General features: G+C 41.4%; 1 protein-coding gene across 2 annotated transcripts in view; it reads right to left on the bottom strand.

Moving 5' to 3' along the window:
• ZEB1 (zinc finger E-box binding homeobox 1) overlaps positions 1-15763 on the bottom strand; it is a 200952-nt gene that overhangs the window by 41926 nt on the left and 143263 nt on the right. For both annotated transcript variants that reach the window (XM_054020885.1, XM_054020886.1), the window contains exon 2: positions 8903-9103. In XM_054020885.1, coding sequence (XP_053876860.1) covers positions 8903-9103 — 201 coding nt within the window. The remainder of the gene's footprint in view (positions 1-8902; positions 9104-15763) is intronic.

Raw genomic sequence — 15763 nt, 5'->3', positions numbered from 1 at the left:
TCCCTTGTGTTCTGTGATAGACAGTGGCACTTCAGGAATGAGCCGTGTAGTATGTGGAATGTTGATAAAAGCATGGTAACTTGTACTTGCAATTGTAATCAATACATGCTCAACTATGGTATTCTTATTTAGTACAAGTTCTGGTATGAAGTGCAGAGTCTGGATCTGAAGTCAGTGTCTATCTAAGCCCATCACAACCTATAGAATTTTCCAACCCAAAGGTCACATCAAACTTGAAATAATACCAAAAAGAGAAAAAAGAGCCAACTAGTTGCTCAAATATTTTTCAGCTGAAGTGTTATTCAAGATTAATGCTAAATATGCTTTTCTAGTTCAGGAATGTTCCGCTGATGGTAGGTGCTGTATAAAAGCTTTAAAAATCTTTGGTTCTCTAAAAACAGAAGAGTGGAATCTACATCTTTATTCCAAAAAGTACTTTTTGCACAATGCATAGAGATCCTGTGGAACTCACTGCCACATATAGCAAGTCCAAGAACTTAGAGGTATTAAAAAAAGGCAGCAGATCATTTACAGTATATGAATAATGAGAAAATCCACAGTTACATTAATTAGGACAAAAAATACAAGTGCTTCAGAGACTACACCAGCTGGTGGGGGTTAAATAGATTATTCTATAATTGTCCATTATGGGGATTCTAGCATGTTCCTCTACGTTCCTCTGGCACAATGGGACTCTCAACAATAAGAGTAAAGCTCACCCATGCAAGGAAACACAATTTTCTCTGGGGTACTCTGAGATTGTAGAATGAACTCCCCCAGGAACTGAGGACCATCACAGACCTCATCGCTTTTTGCTCCAAGGGCAAGGCACATTTCTTTGACTTTGCTGTCTCTAAATATACACATTGCAATGTTTATTAATAAATTAAAAAAAAAAAAACACTACCAAAACAAGACACTCCACTGCACATGCTTCTCCCTCTGGGGAAAAAATGAGAGAACAAACGAGACATGACAGATGCACTACTGGAAAGCACTCAGATACTACAATGATAAGCATGGCATAAAACCTGAATAGAATAGAATAGAATAGAATAGAATAGAAAAGAAAAACATCTGGTCCTGTCCCCCTTTCAGATATAGGATACTAGACTAGATGAACTACTGATCTGATCTGGAATGACAATTCCTATGTTCTTATGCTCCCACAGAAGTGAGCTAAAAGTGTTGTAATCACACAACAAATGCTAGAATCCATAATTTGTAGTGGTTATTAAAAAAGCAAGGGCATGCTACCTTTTTAATCAATACAGAAGCCAATTTCTGCTTTACACATAAACTGAGGACTTCTAGGACTACTTTAAGTTCCATTTTAAATAGATCTTTCCAAAAGGAAAAGGATGAATAATCAAACTACCCTAATAGTGGAGACAGTAGTAATGAAGACTGACAGAAGTCTACGGAACTAATAGGTTAGAAAGTATGCCTGCACTTGCAGATGTTTTTACAAACAAGATATATAATTAAAGGAACACTGGAGTGGTTTAATCTAGCTCTAATTTTGACCATCACTTGAAAAGTCTTAGTCATAGACAAATCCATGTTTTGTTGGTCTGATCCAATCCACCAATGGTAACTGTCATGTGCTTCAAGTCCAAAAGCTTTACATGCTGTAAATCCACTAAAACCAAATACTTAGTTTATTTAAAATAGTCCATACGACACAAAACCGTGTTTTCCCCTATAAAAAGGGCTCTTCATTAGGACAATGGGATCTGCTGGAGAGGTGGGGTTATTAATGTAGTTTACTTACTATTTATAACAATTTACAGCAAGCCACTCTGGCTTCATAACAGGCAAAAATAATATTAGCCAAGCTGATCCTGAGTAATTTAAGATTTCAGTGGCAACAGGATTTAATTTTACAGAAGGTAAAAAAAATTCCCCAAATCTACTGGTTTGTAAACTCTTCATGGTATGGACTATGCCTTCCTGTGTGCTTGTACAGCACCTAGGGACCTGATCCTGATTAGGCCTTTGGGCACTATCATAATCAATAAACAAACAGCAGTAATTTCATAGCCACCTATTGAGCTTTCATCTTTCTTTTTTCTTCATGTAGGAAGGTATTCTGTGTCCTGAAGTTACACAAATTTAACTCCGTCTTTGTAAATTCCCCACAGTGTTAACCTTTACATAGCAGATGTTTAATAACCAGAATATGTATTCTATATTTTTTGTTATATTATTTGCAGAAGTGTGTTGCAAGGCTAACAAATATACAATCACTTTAATGACTGTAGTCATATATGTTCAGCAAAGGATGGGAACATCGGTGAACAGTTTACCTTGCATTCAGGAGTCAAGGACTATGCTGTAAACATAGCCACTGGGGAGCAGAAAGGAGAAAAAGATATCCAGTGCTAGGGAGAAGAATGCAGGACAGTCTCTGATCAAACAGAATAATAGAATATCAGGGTTGGAAGGGACCTCAGGAGGTCATCTAGTCCAGTCCCCTGCTCAAAGCAAGACCAACACGAACTAAATCATCCCAGCCAAGGCTTTGTCAAGCCGGGCCTTAAAAACCTCTAAGGATGGAGATTCCACCACCTCCCTAGGTAACCTATTCCAGTGCTTCACCACCCTCCTAGTGAAATAGTGTTTCCTAATATCCAACCTAGACCTCCCCACTGCAACTTGAGACCATTGCTCCTTGTTCTGTCATCTGCCACCACTGAGAACAGCCGAGCTCCATCCTCTTTGGAACCCCACTTCAGGTAGTTGAAGGCTGCTATCAAATCCCCCCCCCTCCAGGGCCGGCTCCAGGCACCAGCTGAGCAAGCAGGTGCTTGGGGCGGCCAAGGGGCAGCATGTCAAGCTCTTCGGTGGCAATTTGGTCCCTCTCAGAGGGAAGGACTTGCCGCTGAAGAAGAAAGCGGCGTGGTGGATCGCGATTATGGCTTTCCCCCGCCCACAGCTTGGGGCGGCAAAAACCCTGGAGCCAGCCCTGTCCCCCTCACTCTTCTCTTCTGCAGACTAAATAACCCCAGTTCCCTCAGCATCTTCTCGTAAGTCATGTGCCCTAGCCCCCTAATCATTTTCATTGCCCTCCACTGGACTCTCTCCAATTTGTCCACATCCCTTCTGTAGTGGGGGGACCAAAACTGGACGCAGTATTCCAAGTGTGGCCTTACCAGTGTCAAATAGAGGGGAATAATCACTTCCCTCGATCTGCTGGCAATGCTCCTATTAATACAGCCCATTGTATTACCCAATGCTCCTATTAATACAGCCCATTGGCCTTTTTGGCAATGAGGGCACACTGCTGACTCATATCCAGCTTCTCGTCTACTGTAATCCCCAGGTCCTTTTCTGCAGAACTGCTGCTTAGCCAGTCGGTCCCCAGTCTGTAGCGGTGCATGCGATTCTTCCTTCCTAAGTGCAGGACTCTGCACTTGTCCTTGTTGAACCTCATCAGATTTCTTTTGGTCCAATCCTCCAATTTGCCTAGGTCACTCTGGACCCTATCCCTACCCTCCAGCATATCTACCTCTCCCCCGTGCTTAGTGTCATCCGAGAATTTGCTGAGGGTGCAATTAATCCCATCATCCAGATAATTAATAAAGTTGTTGAACAAAACCGGCCCCAGGACCGACCCCTGGGGCGCTCCAACTCTGCCAACTAGACATAGAGTCGTTGATCACTACCCGTTGAGCCCAACAATCTAGCTAGCTTTCTATCCACCTTATAGTCCATTCATCCAATCCATATTTTTTTAACTTTTTGGCAAGAATACTGTGGGAGACCGTATCAAAAGCTTTGCTAAAGTCAAGATATATCACATCCACCGCTTTCCCCATATCCACAGAGCCAGTTATCTCATCATAGAAGGCAATCAGGTTGGTCAGGCATGACTTGCCCTTGGTGAATCCATGTTGACTGTTCCTGATCACTTTCCTCTCCTCCAAGTGCTTCAAAATGGATTCCTTGAGGACCTGCTCCATGATTCTACCGAAGACTGAAGTGTGGCTGACCGGTCTGTAGTTCCCTGGGTTCCTTTCTTCCCTTTTTAAAATATGGGCACTATATTTGCCCTTTTCCAATTGTTTGGGACCTCCCCTGATTGCCACGAATTTGCAAAGAAAATGGCCAATGGCTCTGCAATCATATCAGCCAACTTCCTCAGCACCCTTGAATGCATTAGATCTGGACCCATGGACTTGTGCACGTCCAGCTTTTCTAAATAGTCCTTAACCAGTTAGTAGGAATCAGAGTTCTGCTATCCAAGAGTAGTCTGGACTTAATGCTAAAAGCCCCTTTAAATGTGATTTGCAGCACTTTGACTAAAGGCTTTTTGGGCATCTTCCACTCACCTCATCCTAGATGAGGACACCAGCAAATGAGTCAGATCCTTGGCACTGTTCTACCTGCTCTGCACTATTCCGAGTGAAGTGACAGGCCAGGACATGGAACAAAATCACGACTGGTAGTGCGGATGAACAATCTCTTGCTATCTATAGATGAAGGGATAGTCATACTCTTGGATCTCAGTGCAGCATTCAATATAGCTGATCATAGACTACTATTATCCAGCCTAAGAGAAGTAGCAGAGGCTCAGGCAGAAGCTCTAAAATGGTGTGAAACATTTCTCAAGGGCTACACACAGAGGGTAGTGATGGGCGTCTGTGCCTCTGAGGCCAGAGCCCTCATCTGTGAAGTACTATGCAGTTCCCTTCTCTTCCCTTCCTCTTCAATATTTACATACAGCTGCTCAGAGAAATGGAGAGATTTAATGGGCTCAAATGCCAACAATATGCAGAACACACACAACTCTACCTATTGTTCACAGCCTACAGTATCACCACAGTCAGACAGTTAGGTAACAAAGATCAGCACATGGATAAGGTGGACTTGGCTGAAGCTAAACTCTAGCAAAAAGGAGGTTTGGCTTATAGACAGAGAAACACTTCAAAGAGTTTTTTGCCACAGTGCTGTCTCTAGTGGAGGAGGAGATATTCCACATATCATCAAGGCATTCTGTAGTGTAGTAATCTTTATAGACAACTTTCTGATTCTGGATTGGCACACAGCAAGAACTGTCTACAGTCAAGTTGATCTACCCTTTCTGACTGGCTAGGGCCTGTACTTTTTGGGAATAACCTGTCTTGAATCATACCACACTTCCATTATCTCTGAGCTTGATTACGTCATGCAGCTTACATTGGGCTTGAAAGCATCAGGCCTGAAAAAAGCTGCAACCAATGCAGAATGCTGCAGCATGCCTCCTCAGTAACCCAGGTTACTGAGAAAAGACAATCTGTACTTCTTTAACTTCAAAGCCTCTCTAGAAAACATCAATTGAAGTTTAAATTCTCAGCTGTCAGTTTTAAGGCTATAAAAACTGACATGGTCTGGTTATACAAGGTCTTACCCTCCAGGACCTTGACCACCCTCAACAGCTCTGCTCCTCAGAAATGATGGCTTTGCATACTTCAGGGGTGAAGCTTATAAGTGCAGGAAACAAGATTTTTTGAGGGCTGGCCCAAGAGTGTAGAATACACTCTGGCAGAAACTAAGAATAACCACAAACCTTATAATCTTCCCATTGACAAGCAAGACTCGCTTCAACACGGGTTTCCTGGATAGCAACCTACAGCATATTAGTTTTTGGGTTTTTTTGTTTTTTTTTAAGTAGAAGTAAAAGACATAAACCAAATCTAACTCTTCCCCTTTGGAGTGAGGAGGATAGATGGAAAATGGTGAGAAAACATCATTTGACTGACATTAGTAACCATGCTTATTTTTTTTAACTTGGAAGGCACCAAGATACAAGTGTAAACTTAAATCAAAAGGAATACAGAAATAAAAATAGTTTAATAAGCATTGCATCCACTAGATATGAATGGCATCCAGTTGCTGAGTGTGTGCACATTATGGCTGAAATTCGCCACATACCAGATGCCTTGCACTTAAGCCCTACTTAAATTCTTAATGTGGGGTTTAAATGTTGCATGGGGTCTTGAGTGGGCCCTCTTCAGCAGCATAAATTTCATCTTATGTGGTTTTCAGAGCTTGAATATTTTGTTGATTCTATAAGGTCTTTTCAAAATTATACTCTTAATGCCAAAAGCTATTGCTCCTTGTTATGGATTTGAATTACACAAACACAAAAATGTATCTGAACTAATTTTTTCAATGCATTTGGATTCCTCAAATGTCTGAACTATTTTTTTAAACAGAGAAAGATAAAAAGAATCTTGCTCTCATTCTATGATGCTTATACAGAAATCCAGCAGGAATGGAATTTTTCAGTCAAGTTTTAAACACCTGAAAAAAACTGTAAGAGGAGCAAAATATGCATTTTCTGAATTTCCTATATATTTTACTTGGAAATTTATCATGCCTTAGTTTAATAACATTATATTTTTTCATCAGAAAACTTTACTTTATAACAATATATTTTTTTTAAATATAATGTAGGTTTTAGTTTAAACTAAAAGGGGGGGGAAAATAAGACCTTATAGAATCACAACACACACCAATGCTGGAACATTGCCATCAACTTGTATGGGATCATGTGGTTCACTTGTTGAGACATGTATGCGTGTTTCAGTTAAACCTCTTGAGATATACACCTTATATTTGAGACACCTGTTCTGAAGATCTTTTAGAACTTCAGTTAGAATTGCTGGAAACGGAAAGAAACTGATCTGATAATGAAATGTAGTTTAAGTATGTTGCACCTACTTTTACATTTTTCTGAACTGATCAATCAGATGAAAACCAAAAAGTACACTGAGTCCACATATGCAGGAAAAATTTCAGTACAGGTTAGTGATGAAAACACAACTTGCTACACATGCTGTAAACCAGTATTCTAAACACACACATAAGTGTTTCAGGGATGTTCTCAATCCTTCAGTTACTCACCCTATTGGCTTTCCCCTTTAAGACAAAAAGCACATATTCAAGTGCTGTTTCCTTAGACCTATGCTGTACAACCAAGAGCACCAAAATACTTGTGACTTAACTTTCTTACTACATATGTCAAAAATATAAATACACAGCAAATCGAAATGTTGTAAAACTACTATATCCTCCTCCTTTTCTCTGATTTATCTATTGCGAAATACTCAAATCACATACTTACATAAATCATAATGTTAACAAACCAAGAAAACCGACTTCTCTTCGCTATAAGAAGAATGTTTTAGAGTATGTATATTTTTCAGTATTGAATGTCAAAAACTTTTTTAGGAAACACACAGTATATTAATCTACTAGCTGTTCAAACAGCTATGAAAGTCTATGTTAGTAAAAATGACTGAAGTAGACATGATCATTTGCTGCATATTTAATGTATTTATAATAGAGACAAAAATCAAGAGTATAGTAAAGTTAATAACTGAGCCCAATCCAAAGTCATGGTTTTGTACAAATTTATACATATGGACCTATTTAGAGCCAAGCTTAAAAGCTAAGCCACCTGTCTCTCAAACTCATGCTTGCACACATACCAAGTTTATAGTACAATTTGGTTCAGCTGCTCAATTTTATCAGCTAGATTTGAAAGGCTGATGGTATATTTTAAATAAGAACAGTAAAAGCAGGTGAAATTAAACTGATAGAGCTCTGAGAAAGCACAGCATGTATGGGATTCTTCCTAAAGGTGGGGGAGTCACGAGACCCTGCCCCTAACCCTCCTTTTCCCTTGGAGGCCCTGCCCTGCAGCCAAACTGGAGCTGGACCAGGAAGTCCAGGCCCCTCCACCTGCCTGGGGTTGGGTAGGCCTGAGAGCAGCCCCTGGCCAATTGTCACCATTCCCTCAGACCCTCTGCTCAGGGCAGGTGGCGGGTCCGCGGCTCCCCACAGCTGCCTGCACAGCTCCTACCCTGACCTGGCTCCGGCTTCCGTCCTGGGGCAGAGCCTTGGGGGCCGAAGAGCGACAGCCGGGGCACAGGCTCTTGGGCCCCCCCACCCTGGGCAGGTGGAGGGTCGGCGACTCCCCAAAGCTGCCTGGGCTCCCCAAGTGGCTCTTGCCCCTAGGCCCCCCCATTCCTATGCCCCTGTCCTGAGTGATTCATGAACAAGGGAAAGTTAGGTGTTCCCCCACCTAACTCGTCTGGAAGGCCCGATCCAGTAAGCATGGAATACTTTCAACATCAGATTAGAAAGAGAGAGAATAAACATGAAAATGATAATGTAGCCTGATGGTTAAAGCACTCACCTGACAGATGGGAGGTCCTGGATTGAGTCCCTCTGCTCCAGTGACTTTTTTTTAAAAAAAATGATATATCCCTATTGATACAGTTTCAACAGGAGAGACTGAGGGAGCTGCATATTAGAACATCCTATAGCCCAGTGGCTAGCACACTCACGGGAGAGGTAGCAGATCCCTGTTCAAATTCCTTCTCTCTCTCCGGTGGAAGGGGGACTTGAACTGGGCATCTCCCACAACACAGGTGAGTACCTTTCATCACCGGGTTAAAAGTTATTAGGGAGTTCAGCACTTTTGACCCCAGCTTCTTGCTAAAACAGCATAGGTACCTACCACCAAGACAGGGTTTTCATCTGAAAATCCCAAGCAGAGGGAGGCACCTGCCTACAGCCTGGACTTAAGCATCTATCTCTGAGAAAGAGGCAGGGCTTAGCACCTCCCACTGGCTAGCTTAGGCAAGGAGCCTCCTAGTGTACTGGTTTTTGTGAATCCCATTCTAGAGATGCCTATCTCTCCCTATTCACAGGGAGGCTAAGTACCAAACTCAGGGTTTGTGAATCCCAGTAATTTTCTTGACATCACCACTCCTTCACTTCTTTGTGCATCTAGCCCCAACTTTACAAATACACATTAATGACGAAGTGTATTAAAAAAATTCTATTGAGTGAATGTTTCCAAGTATAATTTTTCTAATTAGAGCATCATTACCCAAACGGAACATACCTTCATCTTCCCAGCAACTGTTTGTACTTCCTGCTTTTTCACTGTTTTCTGGTAATACTGTATGGTCTGTTGGCAAGTCATCTTCTGGCACACTAGCATCACAATCTGCTGCATCTGTTACACTTTCCTCTTCCACAATATGCAATTTGTCTTCATCATCTGAATCTGAATTTGTTTCTACCACATTATTGTAATTGGTAACTGCATGGAGACAAAAAGCAAAAAATAAATCAACAAAAACACTCAGTTCAGACTATAACTATGATTTCTTTAGAGGCATCACTACAGCACATCCAACATGTTTAGTGTAGGTGCTAAGCAGTTATTGTACATTCTTCTTTTAGAAGCTAGTATACACGAGTTGTGCATACAAGCCTAGATCACACTATACAAGCTCCAAAGAGAATTAATGTTTTAAAACAAATAAACAAGCAAAACAAACAAAACAACAAGCCTAGTGGCAGCTTTACAAAGGAGATGTTACACAACATCTTCCCCTATCATTTGGTACCTGGAAAGAGTCAGAGTTTATGTTTGTTCAAACTGGAGGACATATTATAATAGTCTTGTGGAGAAACGGCTGTACAATGAACATAATAACAGCCATACTGGGTCAGACCAAAGGTCCATCTAGCCCAGTATCCTGTCTTCCAACAGTGGCCAATGTCAGGTGCCCCAAAGGGAATGAACAGAACAGGTAATCATCAAGTGAGCCATCCCGTCACCCATTCTCAGCTTCTGGCAAACAGAGGCTAGGGAATCATCCCTGCTTACTTTGCTTAAGAGCATTTGGTGAGGGACCTGGACAAAGATTTTCTGAAAAATCTACATACACTATATCCACTGGATCCCCCTTGTCCACATGACCCTTCAAAGAATTCTAGTAGATTGGTGAGGCATAATTTCCCTTTACGAAAACCATGTTGACTCTTTCCCAACAAATTACGTTCATCTATGTGTCTGACAATTTCGTTCTTTACTATAGTTTCAACCAGTTTGCCTGATACTGAAGTCAGGTTTGCTGGCCTGTAATTGTCGGGATCACCTCTGGAGCCCTTTTTAAAAAATGGCATCACAGTTAGCTATCCTCCAGTCATTTGGTACTGAAGCTGATTTAAATGATAGGTTACAGACTACAGTTAGTAGTTCTTCAACTTCACATTTGAGTTCCTTCAGAACTCTTGGGTGAATACCATCTGGTCCTGGTGACTTATTACTATTTTGTTTATCAATTTGTTCCAAAACCTCCTCTAATGACACCTCAATCTGGGACAGTTCCTCAGATTTGTCACCTAAAAAAAAAAAGTAATTGTTCTGTCTCCTCCTTGGACTTGATGTCTGTTTGTATACGTAGATGTAAATTAGACAATGTTTTCAGGCACGTAAATTCATAAATTACTGCTGTTCAGGTCAGGGATGGCATTTGAACCCTGGCTTATTGCTGTCCTTCACACCAGTGCTTCTCAACACTTACAGCAATTCTACTTTGCATAATTAGATTCACTGATCTCTGAAGATAAAGTAATTCAGGTTCAACAGATCAAATGGCCAAATATAAGGATTTGGACAATCCAATTTTTAGGTAGAGCTGAATTTATTATAAAATTTCAAGCTCATAACAAATGAAAAGTCATCTAATGAACTATCAGAATGAGTGGGATATTTTTCTGTATATTTAAGATGTTAAATTAATGCTAGTTAAAAGATTGCAGGTGAGAGTCCTTTAAAGAGTTGTTGTGTGGTGTTTATGTAAATGTGCCAAATAATATCATTACTGTAAAAGGATCCAATTTGGCTCCACTGAGTATGTGAAATTATTGTAACAGGAGTATCTGATGTAATTCCTTCCTACTGCCATTATCCTCTTTATACACTGGAATCAGAATAGAGAAATGTTAGGAAGATACAATTAAATAATTCTGGTTTGGTTTCTATTGTCAACTTAATGTAAGTCTTTTTGTTTTTCTTTTATTAGTACTATCTTTCAAAACTTAATATACATAAAGTGTAATTGTTAGTACCAATAGAATAGAAAGGTCTTAATATGATAACATTATCACATTGTACATACACCAGAATGTGTCTTTGTGGGTTGTCACAGAAAACCTAAAACCATGAAGGAGTGGTTGCACATTACATTTTATGAAAATAATATTATGTATATATGAAATATGTGGTGATCATTTTAAATTCAAAAAGGTTGTTTTGTCATGCTGGTGCATATTTTACATGGAACATTTTTCTTCTGAAATGGAAGGAAATGAGCTAGTGGTTTGCTGATTCGCGGTGAAACTATTTCCTTGCCTAAATGCTTTTTTTAAATGGTTAGAATATTTACTTTTTTTTAAAAAGCGGAATTCAAAAGAGCAGGAATCTAGCCTCCCATTTTAATAGGCAAAATTTCAAATGAGAGAATTAATCTACCTTCTGGAGTGTTAACAGTGCAAATAGCATAGATGTGCAAGTGTCCTAAGTAGTGAGATTACTGCATCATAGATATGATTCTTTTAACCTCTGGAGGAGTATCGCCGGTATAATAACATCTGTAGGCTTATACATTGATAAATATTTGCCCTTTTTTTTAAATCCCCTTTCTCAGTCAAGGTATGTCAGAGCACTTCATAATAATACATGAAAATCTGCCAGTGATTATTGATATGAGTATGTAGCAGAGAATCTTACACCAAAAATATAAGTGTAAATAGTTTATACTTTAAAAATATTAAAATTTCAGTATGTGTAACATTTGTTTCTACAGGTTGTAAGAGAAAGAAATAATGTTTTTGAATAGAACAATTATAACAATTCCAAATTATAACATCTCCTCTGCATCTTTAGGACTATATTAGTGATATCTACCTTCATGTGATGGAAATACATAGAGCACTCAATGTTGATAAATGCAAAGTAATTCACATTGGAAAATATAATCCCAACTATACATATAAAATGATGGGGTCTAAATGAGCTGTTACCACTCAAGGAGGAGATCTGGGAGTCATTTTGGATAATTCTCTGAAAACATGCACTCAATGTGAAGCAGCAGTCAAAAAAGCTAACAGAATGTTGGGAATCGTTAAGAAAGGGATAAATAATATGATAGAAAATAGCATATTGCCTCTATATAAATCCATGGTATGCCCACATTTGAATACTGTGTGCAGATGTGGTCACCCCATCTCAAAAAAGATACATTGGAATTGGAAAAGGTTCAGAAAAGGGCAACAAAAATGATTAGGAGTATGGAATGGCTGCTGTATGAGGACAGATTAATAAGACTGGGACTTTTCAGCTTGGAAAGGAGATGACTAAGGGGACATGACAGAGGTCTATAAAATCATAACTGGTGTAGAGAAAGTAAATAAGGAAGTGTTATTTACTCCTTTTCATAACACAAGAACTAGGTGTCGCCAAATGAAATTAATTGGCAGCAGATTTAAAACAAACAAAAGGAAGTATTTTTTCACACAACACACAGTCAACCTGTGGAGCTTCTTGCCAGAGGATGTTGTGAAGGCCAAGACTATAACAGGGTCCAAAAAAGAACAGATAAGTTCATGATGGATAGATCCATCAATGGCTATTAGCCAGGATGGGCAGGGATAGTATCCCTAGTCTCTGTTTGCCAGAAGCTGGGAATGAGTGACAGGGGACGGCTCACTTGATGATTACCTGCTCTGTTCATTCCCTCTGGGGCACCTGGCATTGGCCACTGTCTGAAGACAGGATACTGGGCTAGACGAACCTTTGGTCTGACCCAGTATGGCCATTCTTATATTTTTATGTACTTTAGTCTGACCTCTGTCTCCTTCTTGGTCATTTGTTCTACCCATGTTTTAGTCTTCTTTGTAAACATAGAACCAATGCTGAGGGAAAAAAAGATACAAACATTTAAAAAATATTTTTGTAATTTTACAAATTAAGACCCTGATCCAACAATCTCATTCGCCTCCAACCCTGATTCATCCCATCCTGTGGAAAAACACAGGACGTGATCATGTAATTAAAGACATCATTCTGCATACTCACAAGAGGACCAAATTAAGATTGCCTGGGTAAACTTAATACTGGCATTTCCTAATTTTTGAGTGCTGGACTTCGAAATCTTAACATTCTTTCAACATATTTTTTTTAAAAAAATGTAATTTCCTAGATTTTTAGGAAATCAAACTGATAAAAACAAATTCCATCATATGGAACCAAACTGACCACCACACTGGTCAGGAGCAGGGTCTTTAGATGTTCAGCACAGACATCTACCACTTGAACTGATGGAATCACTGGTGGTGGTAGCAGAAGACACTACAGGGGGAAGAGACACACATTTTGCCCATGGGTTTCACAGCTATTTGCAGACAGCAGAAGAATGTTGTGAACTCAGGAATCCTACATGCTTTTCCAGGTTCTGGAAGGGAGCATTCATTAGTGTTTACAAACCTTTCCAACCCATTCTACCCCAGTCTGCTAGCATGTCTCCCACACAGGGCCAGTGGAAGGATGTTTCGCGCCCTAGGCGAAACTTCCACCTTGCGCCCCCCCACCCGCGGCAGCTCCCCACCCCTCACCCTGAGGCACCCCCCCCGCGGCAGTTCCCCACCCCGCACCCTGAGGCACCCCCCGCCTCGTCTCTGAGCACGCCGTGGCTGCTTCACTTCTCCCGCCTCCCAGGCTTGCAGCGCCAATCAGGGGTGAGCTGGGGTGGCAGGGGTGCCTTGGGGTGGGGGGTAGGGAGCTGCCGCGGGGGGGGTGCCATGGGAGGGGGCGCCTCAGGGCGGGGGGGGGAGCTGGGATGGGGAGTTCCCCTGCGTGCCACCCCCCCCCTTGCTGCAGGCCGCCCTCCCCCATGCTCCACTGCCCCAGCTCCCTCCGCCTAAATGCCGGCGGTGACCTGGGCAGCCGAAGATCCGGCCGCCGCAGTCGCTGCCGAAGAAAATGGTGCCCCCCAAATCCTAGCACCCTAGGAGACCGCTTAGGTCGCCTAAATGGTTGCACCGGCCCTGCTCCCACAGCCTGTCTCCTTCTGTTCCTGTCTTCCCTGCTTCTATTCTCTTAGCTTGTCCTCATCCCCTATACTCCTGTCCCACACTTCACTGCTCCTGTCCACCCACCCCAACTTGTCACTGTCATGCTCCCTCTCTGTTCCTGTCCCTGCTCCCAGTCTCTCCCCTATTTCACCTTCTCATCCCCATGTCCTAGCCTAATCTTGTCCCCACTCTGCTCCTGATCCCTCTACATTTGAATAGCAGTGCTGCTGCTTCTTCCTTCTCCGTGTTCCCCTGGCACAAATAGAGGGATTATTCAAAGCAGAGGAGAGAGTTTCCCTGCTCTCTGTTCTGATGCCTGACACCACAATGGCCACTGATAGCCAGGAGCAGTTACAGGTAAAGCCATATGCAGACCCAGACTGGAGCATGTTCAGTACAGACAGAATGTTCAGATAATTTTGCTGCCAGCCTTTAAGAAACCTCTATTGAATGTATGCAAATGGCAATTTTCAGAGGCTTTAATTTGGTCACATTTTGGTGGATTGGGATAGCAAAAGGTACATCCCTGATACTAGAACAACTCTTCTGCCAAATTTCAAGTCCTTGCTTCAAAGCATAGAGGAGCTAGAGCTTTTCAATAAAATGGTGGTAAGAACTTTACTTAACATTAGCAAACATGTATTCTCCCTTAACCTCATTCTTAGAAGTGGACAAACCATTTTTGCTTAAAATTTCAAAAATAAAAATAAATAAATGAATAAATTCAGCCAGCGGCATAGAAAATTTCAGCCCAAATGGTTTAAGTTTGGAAAAAAAGTTTAAGCAACTTATAAGCACGAGGCAACCTTAACTATATGTGGTGCCACCAGCTACACCTATACTACTAATAAAAGAAAACCCTGTGTAGGAAAGAGCAGACAACTATAGCACTGAAGGCTTGAGAAGGGAGAGAAAGTGCCTTGGTCACCTCCCTCTCCACAACTCAAACACAGATTTGAGGAGTGACACTACACTACTGGGAGGAAAGTGGGGACATTTGTTTCACCCTAACCTCTGACTTCATGTGGGCCTGTGACTCAGCTTCAGTGCCTCTGATAGAACAGGCCACCTGGCCAGTTCCTGCCTGGAATAAAGATTGGGGCATGTCTTGAGGATTCTTCTCCAGGAAAAATGAGGAAGAGGGACATGCAACAGACAGGACCAAGTCCCACTCCACAGTCATTGCATTGCCCTACCTTTTATGTCACTGACACTATAGCTTCAGACGCCTTCAGCACATGCTTCTGTTTGACACTGAGGTAGGGTCAAACTGGGATTTGGAGAGGGGACTACTGATAGGAGTGGCATTGCTGGGAGCCAAAATAGAAACAGCCCCAAGAGAAGGTGGATTAGTGTGTAGAGATGAGACAATCAGACAACAAAATCAAATTCAACAAAGACAAATGTAAGGTGCTTCACTTAGGTAAGAAAAAATAAATACACAAATATAGAATGGGGGATAGCTGGCTTTGCAGCAGCATTGCTGAGAAGGATCTGGGAGTTGTGGTGGATCACAACCTCAGCATGAGTCAGATATGCGATGCTTTTGCAAAAAAAAGCAAATGCAATTTTAGGATGTATTAACAGAGGCATAGCATGCAAGACAGGAAAGGTGATAGCACCATTCTACTTGGTGCTGGTTAGGCCTGAGCTGGAGTATTATGTTCAATTTTGGTCACCAATGTATAGAAAGAATGTAGAGAAACTAGAAAGGATCCAGACATGAGTGACAAAGATGATCAAAGGGATGGAATGCAAGCCATATGAGCAAAGGCTGAAGGAACTGGGTATGTTTATTTTGGAAAAGAGGAGATTAAGGGGGGACATGATAATGGTC

Source organism: Malaclemys terrapin, chromosome 2, assembly GCF_027887155.1.
Source record: "Malaclemys terrapin pileata isolate rMalTer1 chromosome 2, rMalTer1.hap1, whole genome shotgun sequence".
In the NCBI taxonomy this organism is placed as follows: Eukaryota; Metazoa; Chordata; order Testudines; family Emydidae; genus Malaclemys; species Malaclemys terrapin.
This window is presented reverse-complemented; position numbering and strand designations above follow the sequence as displayed.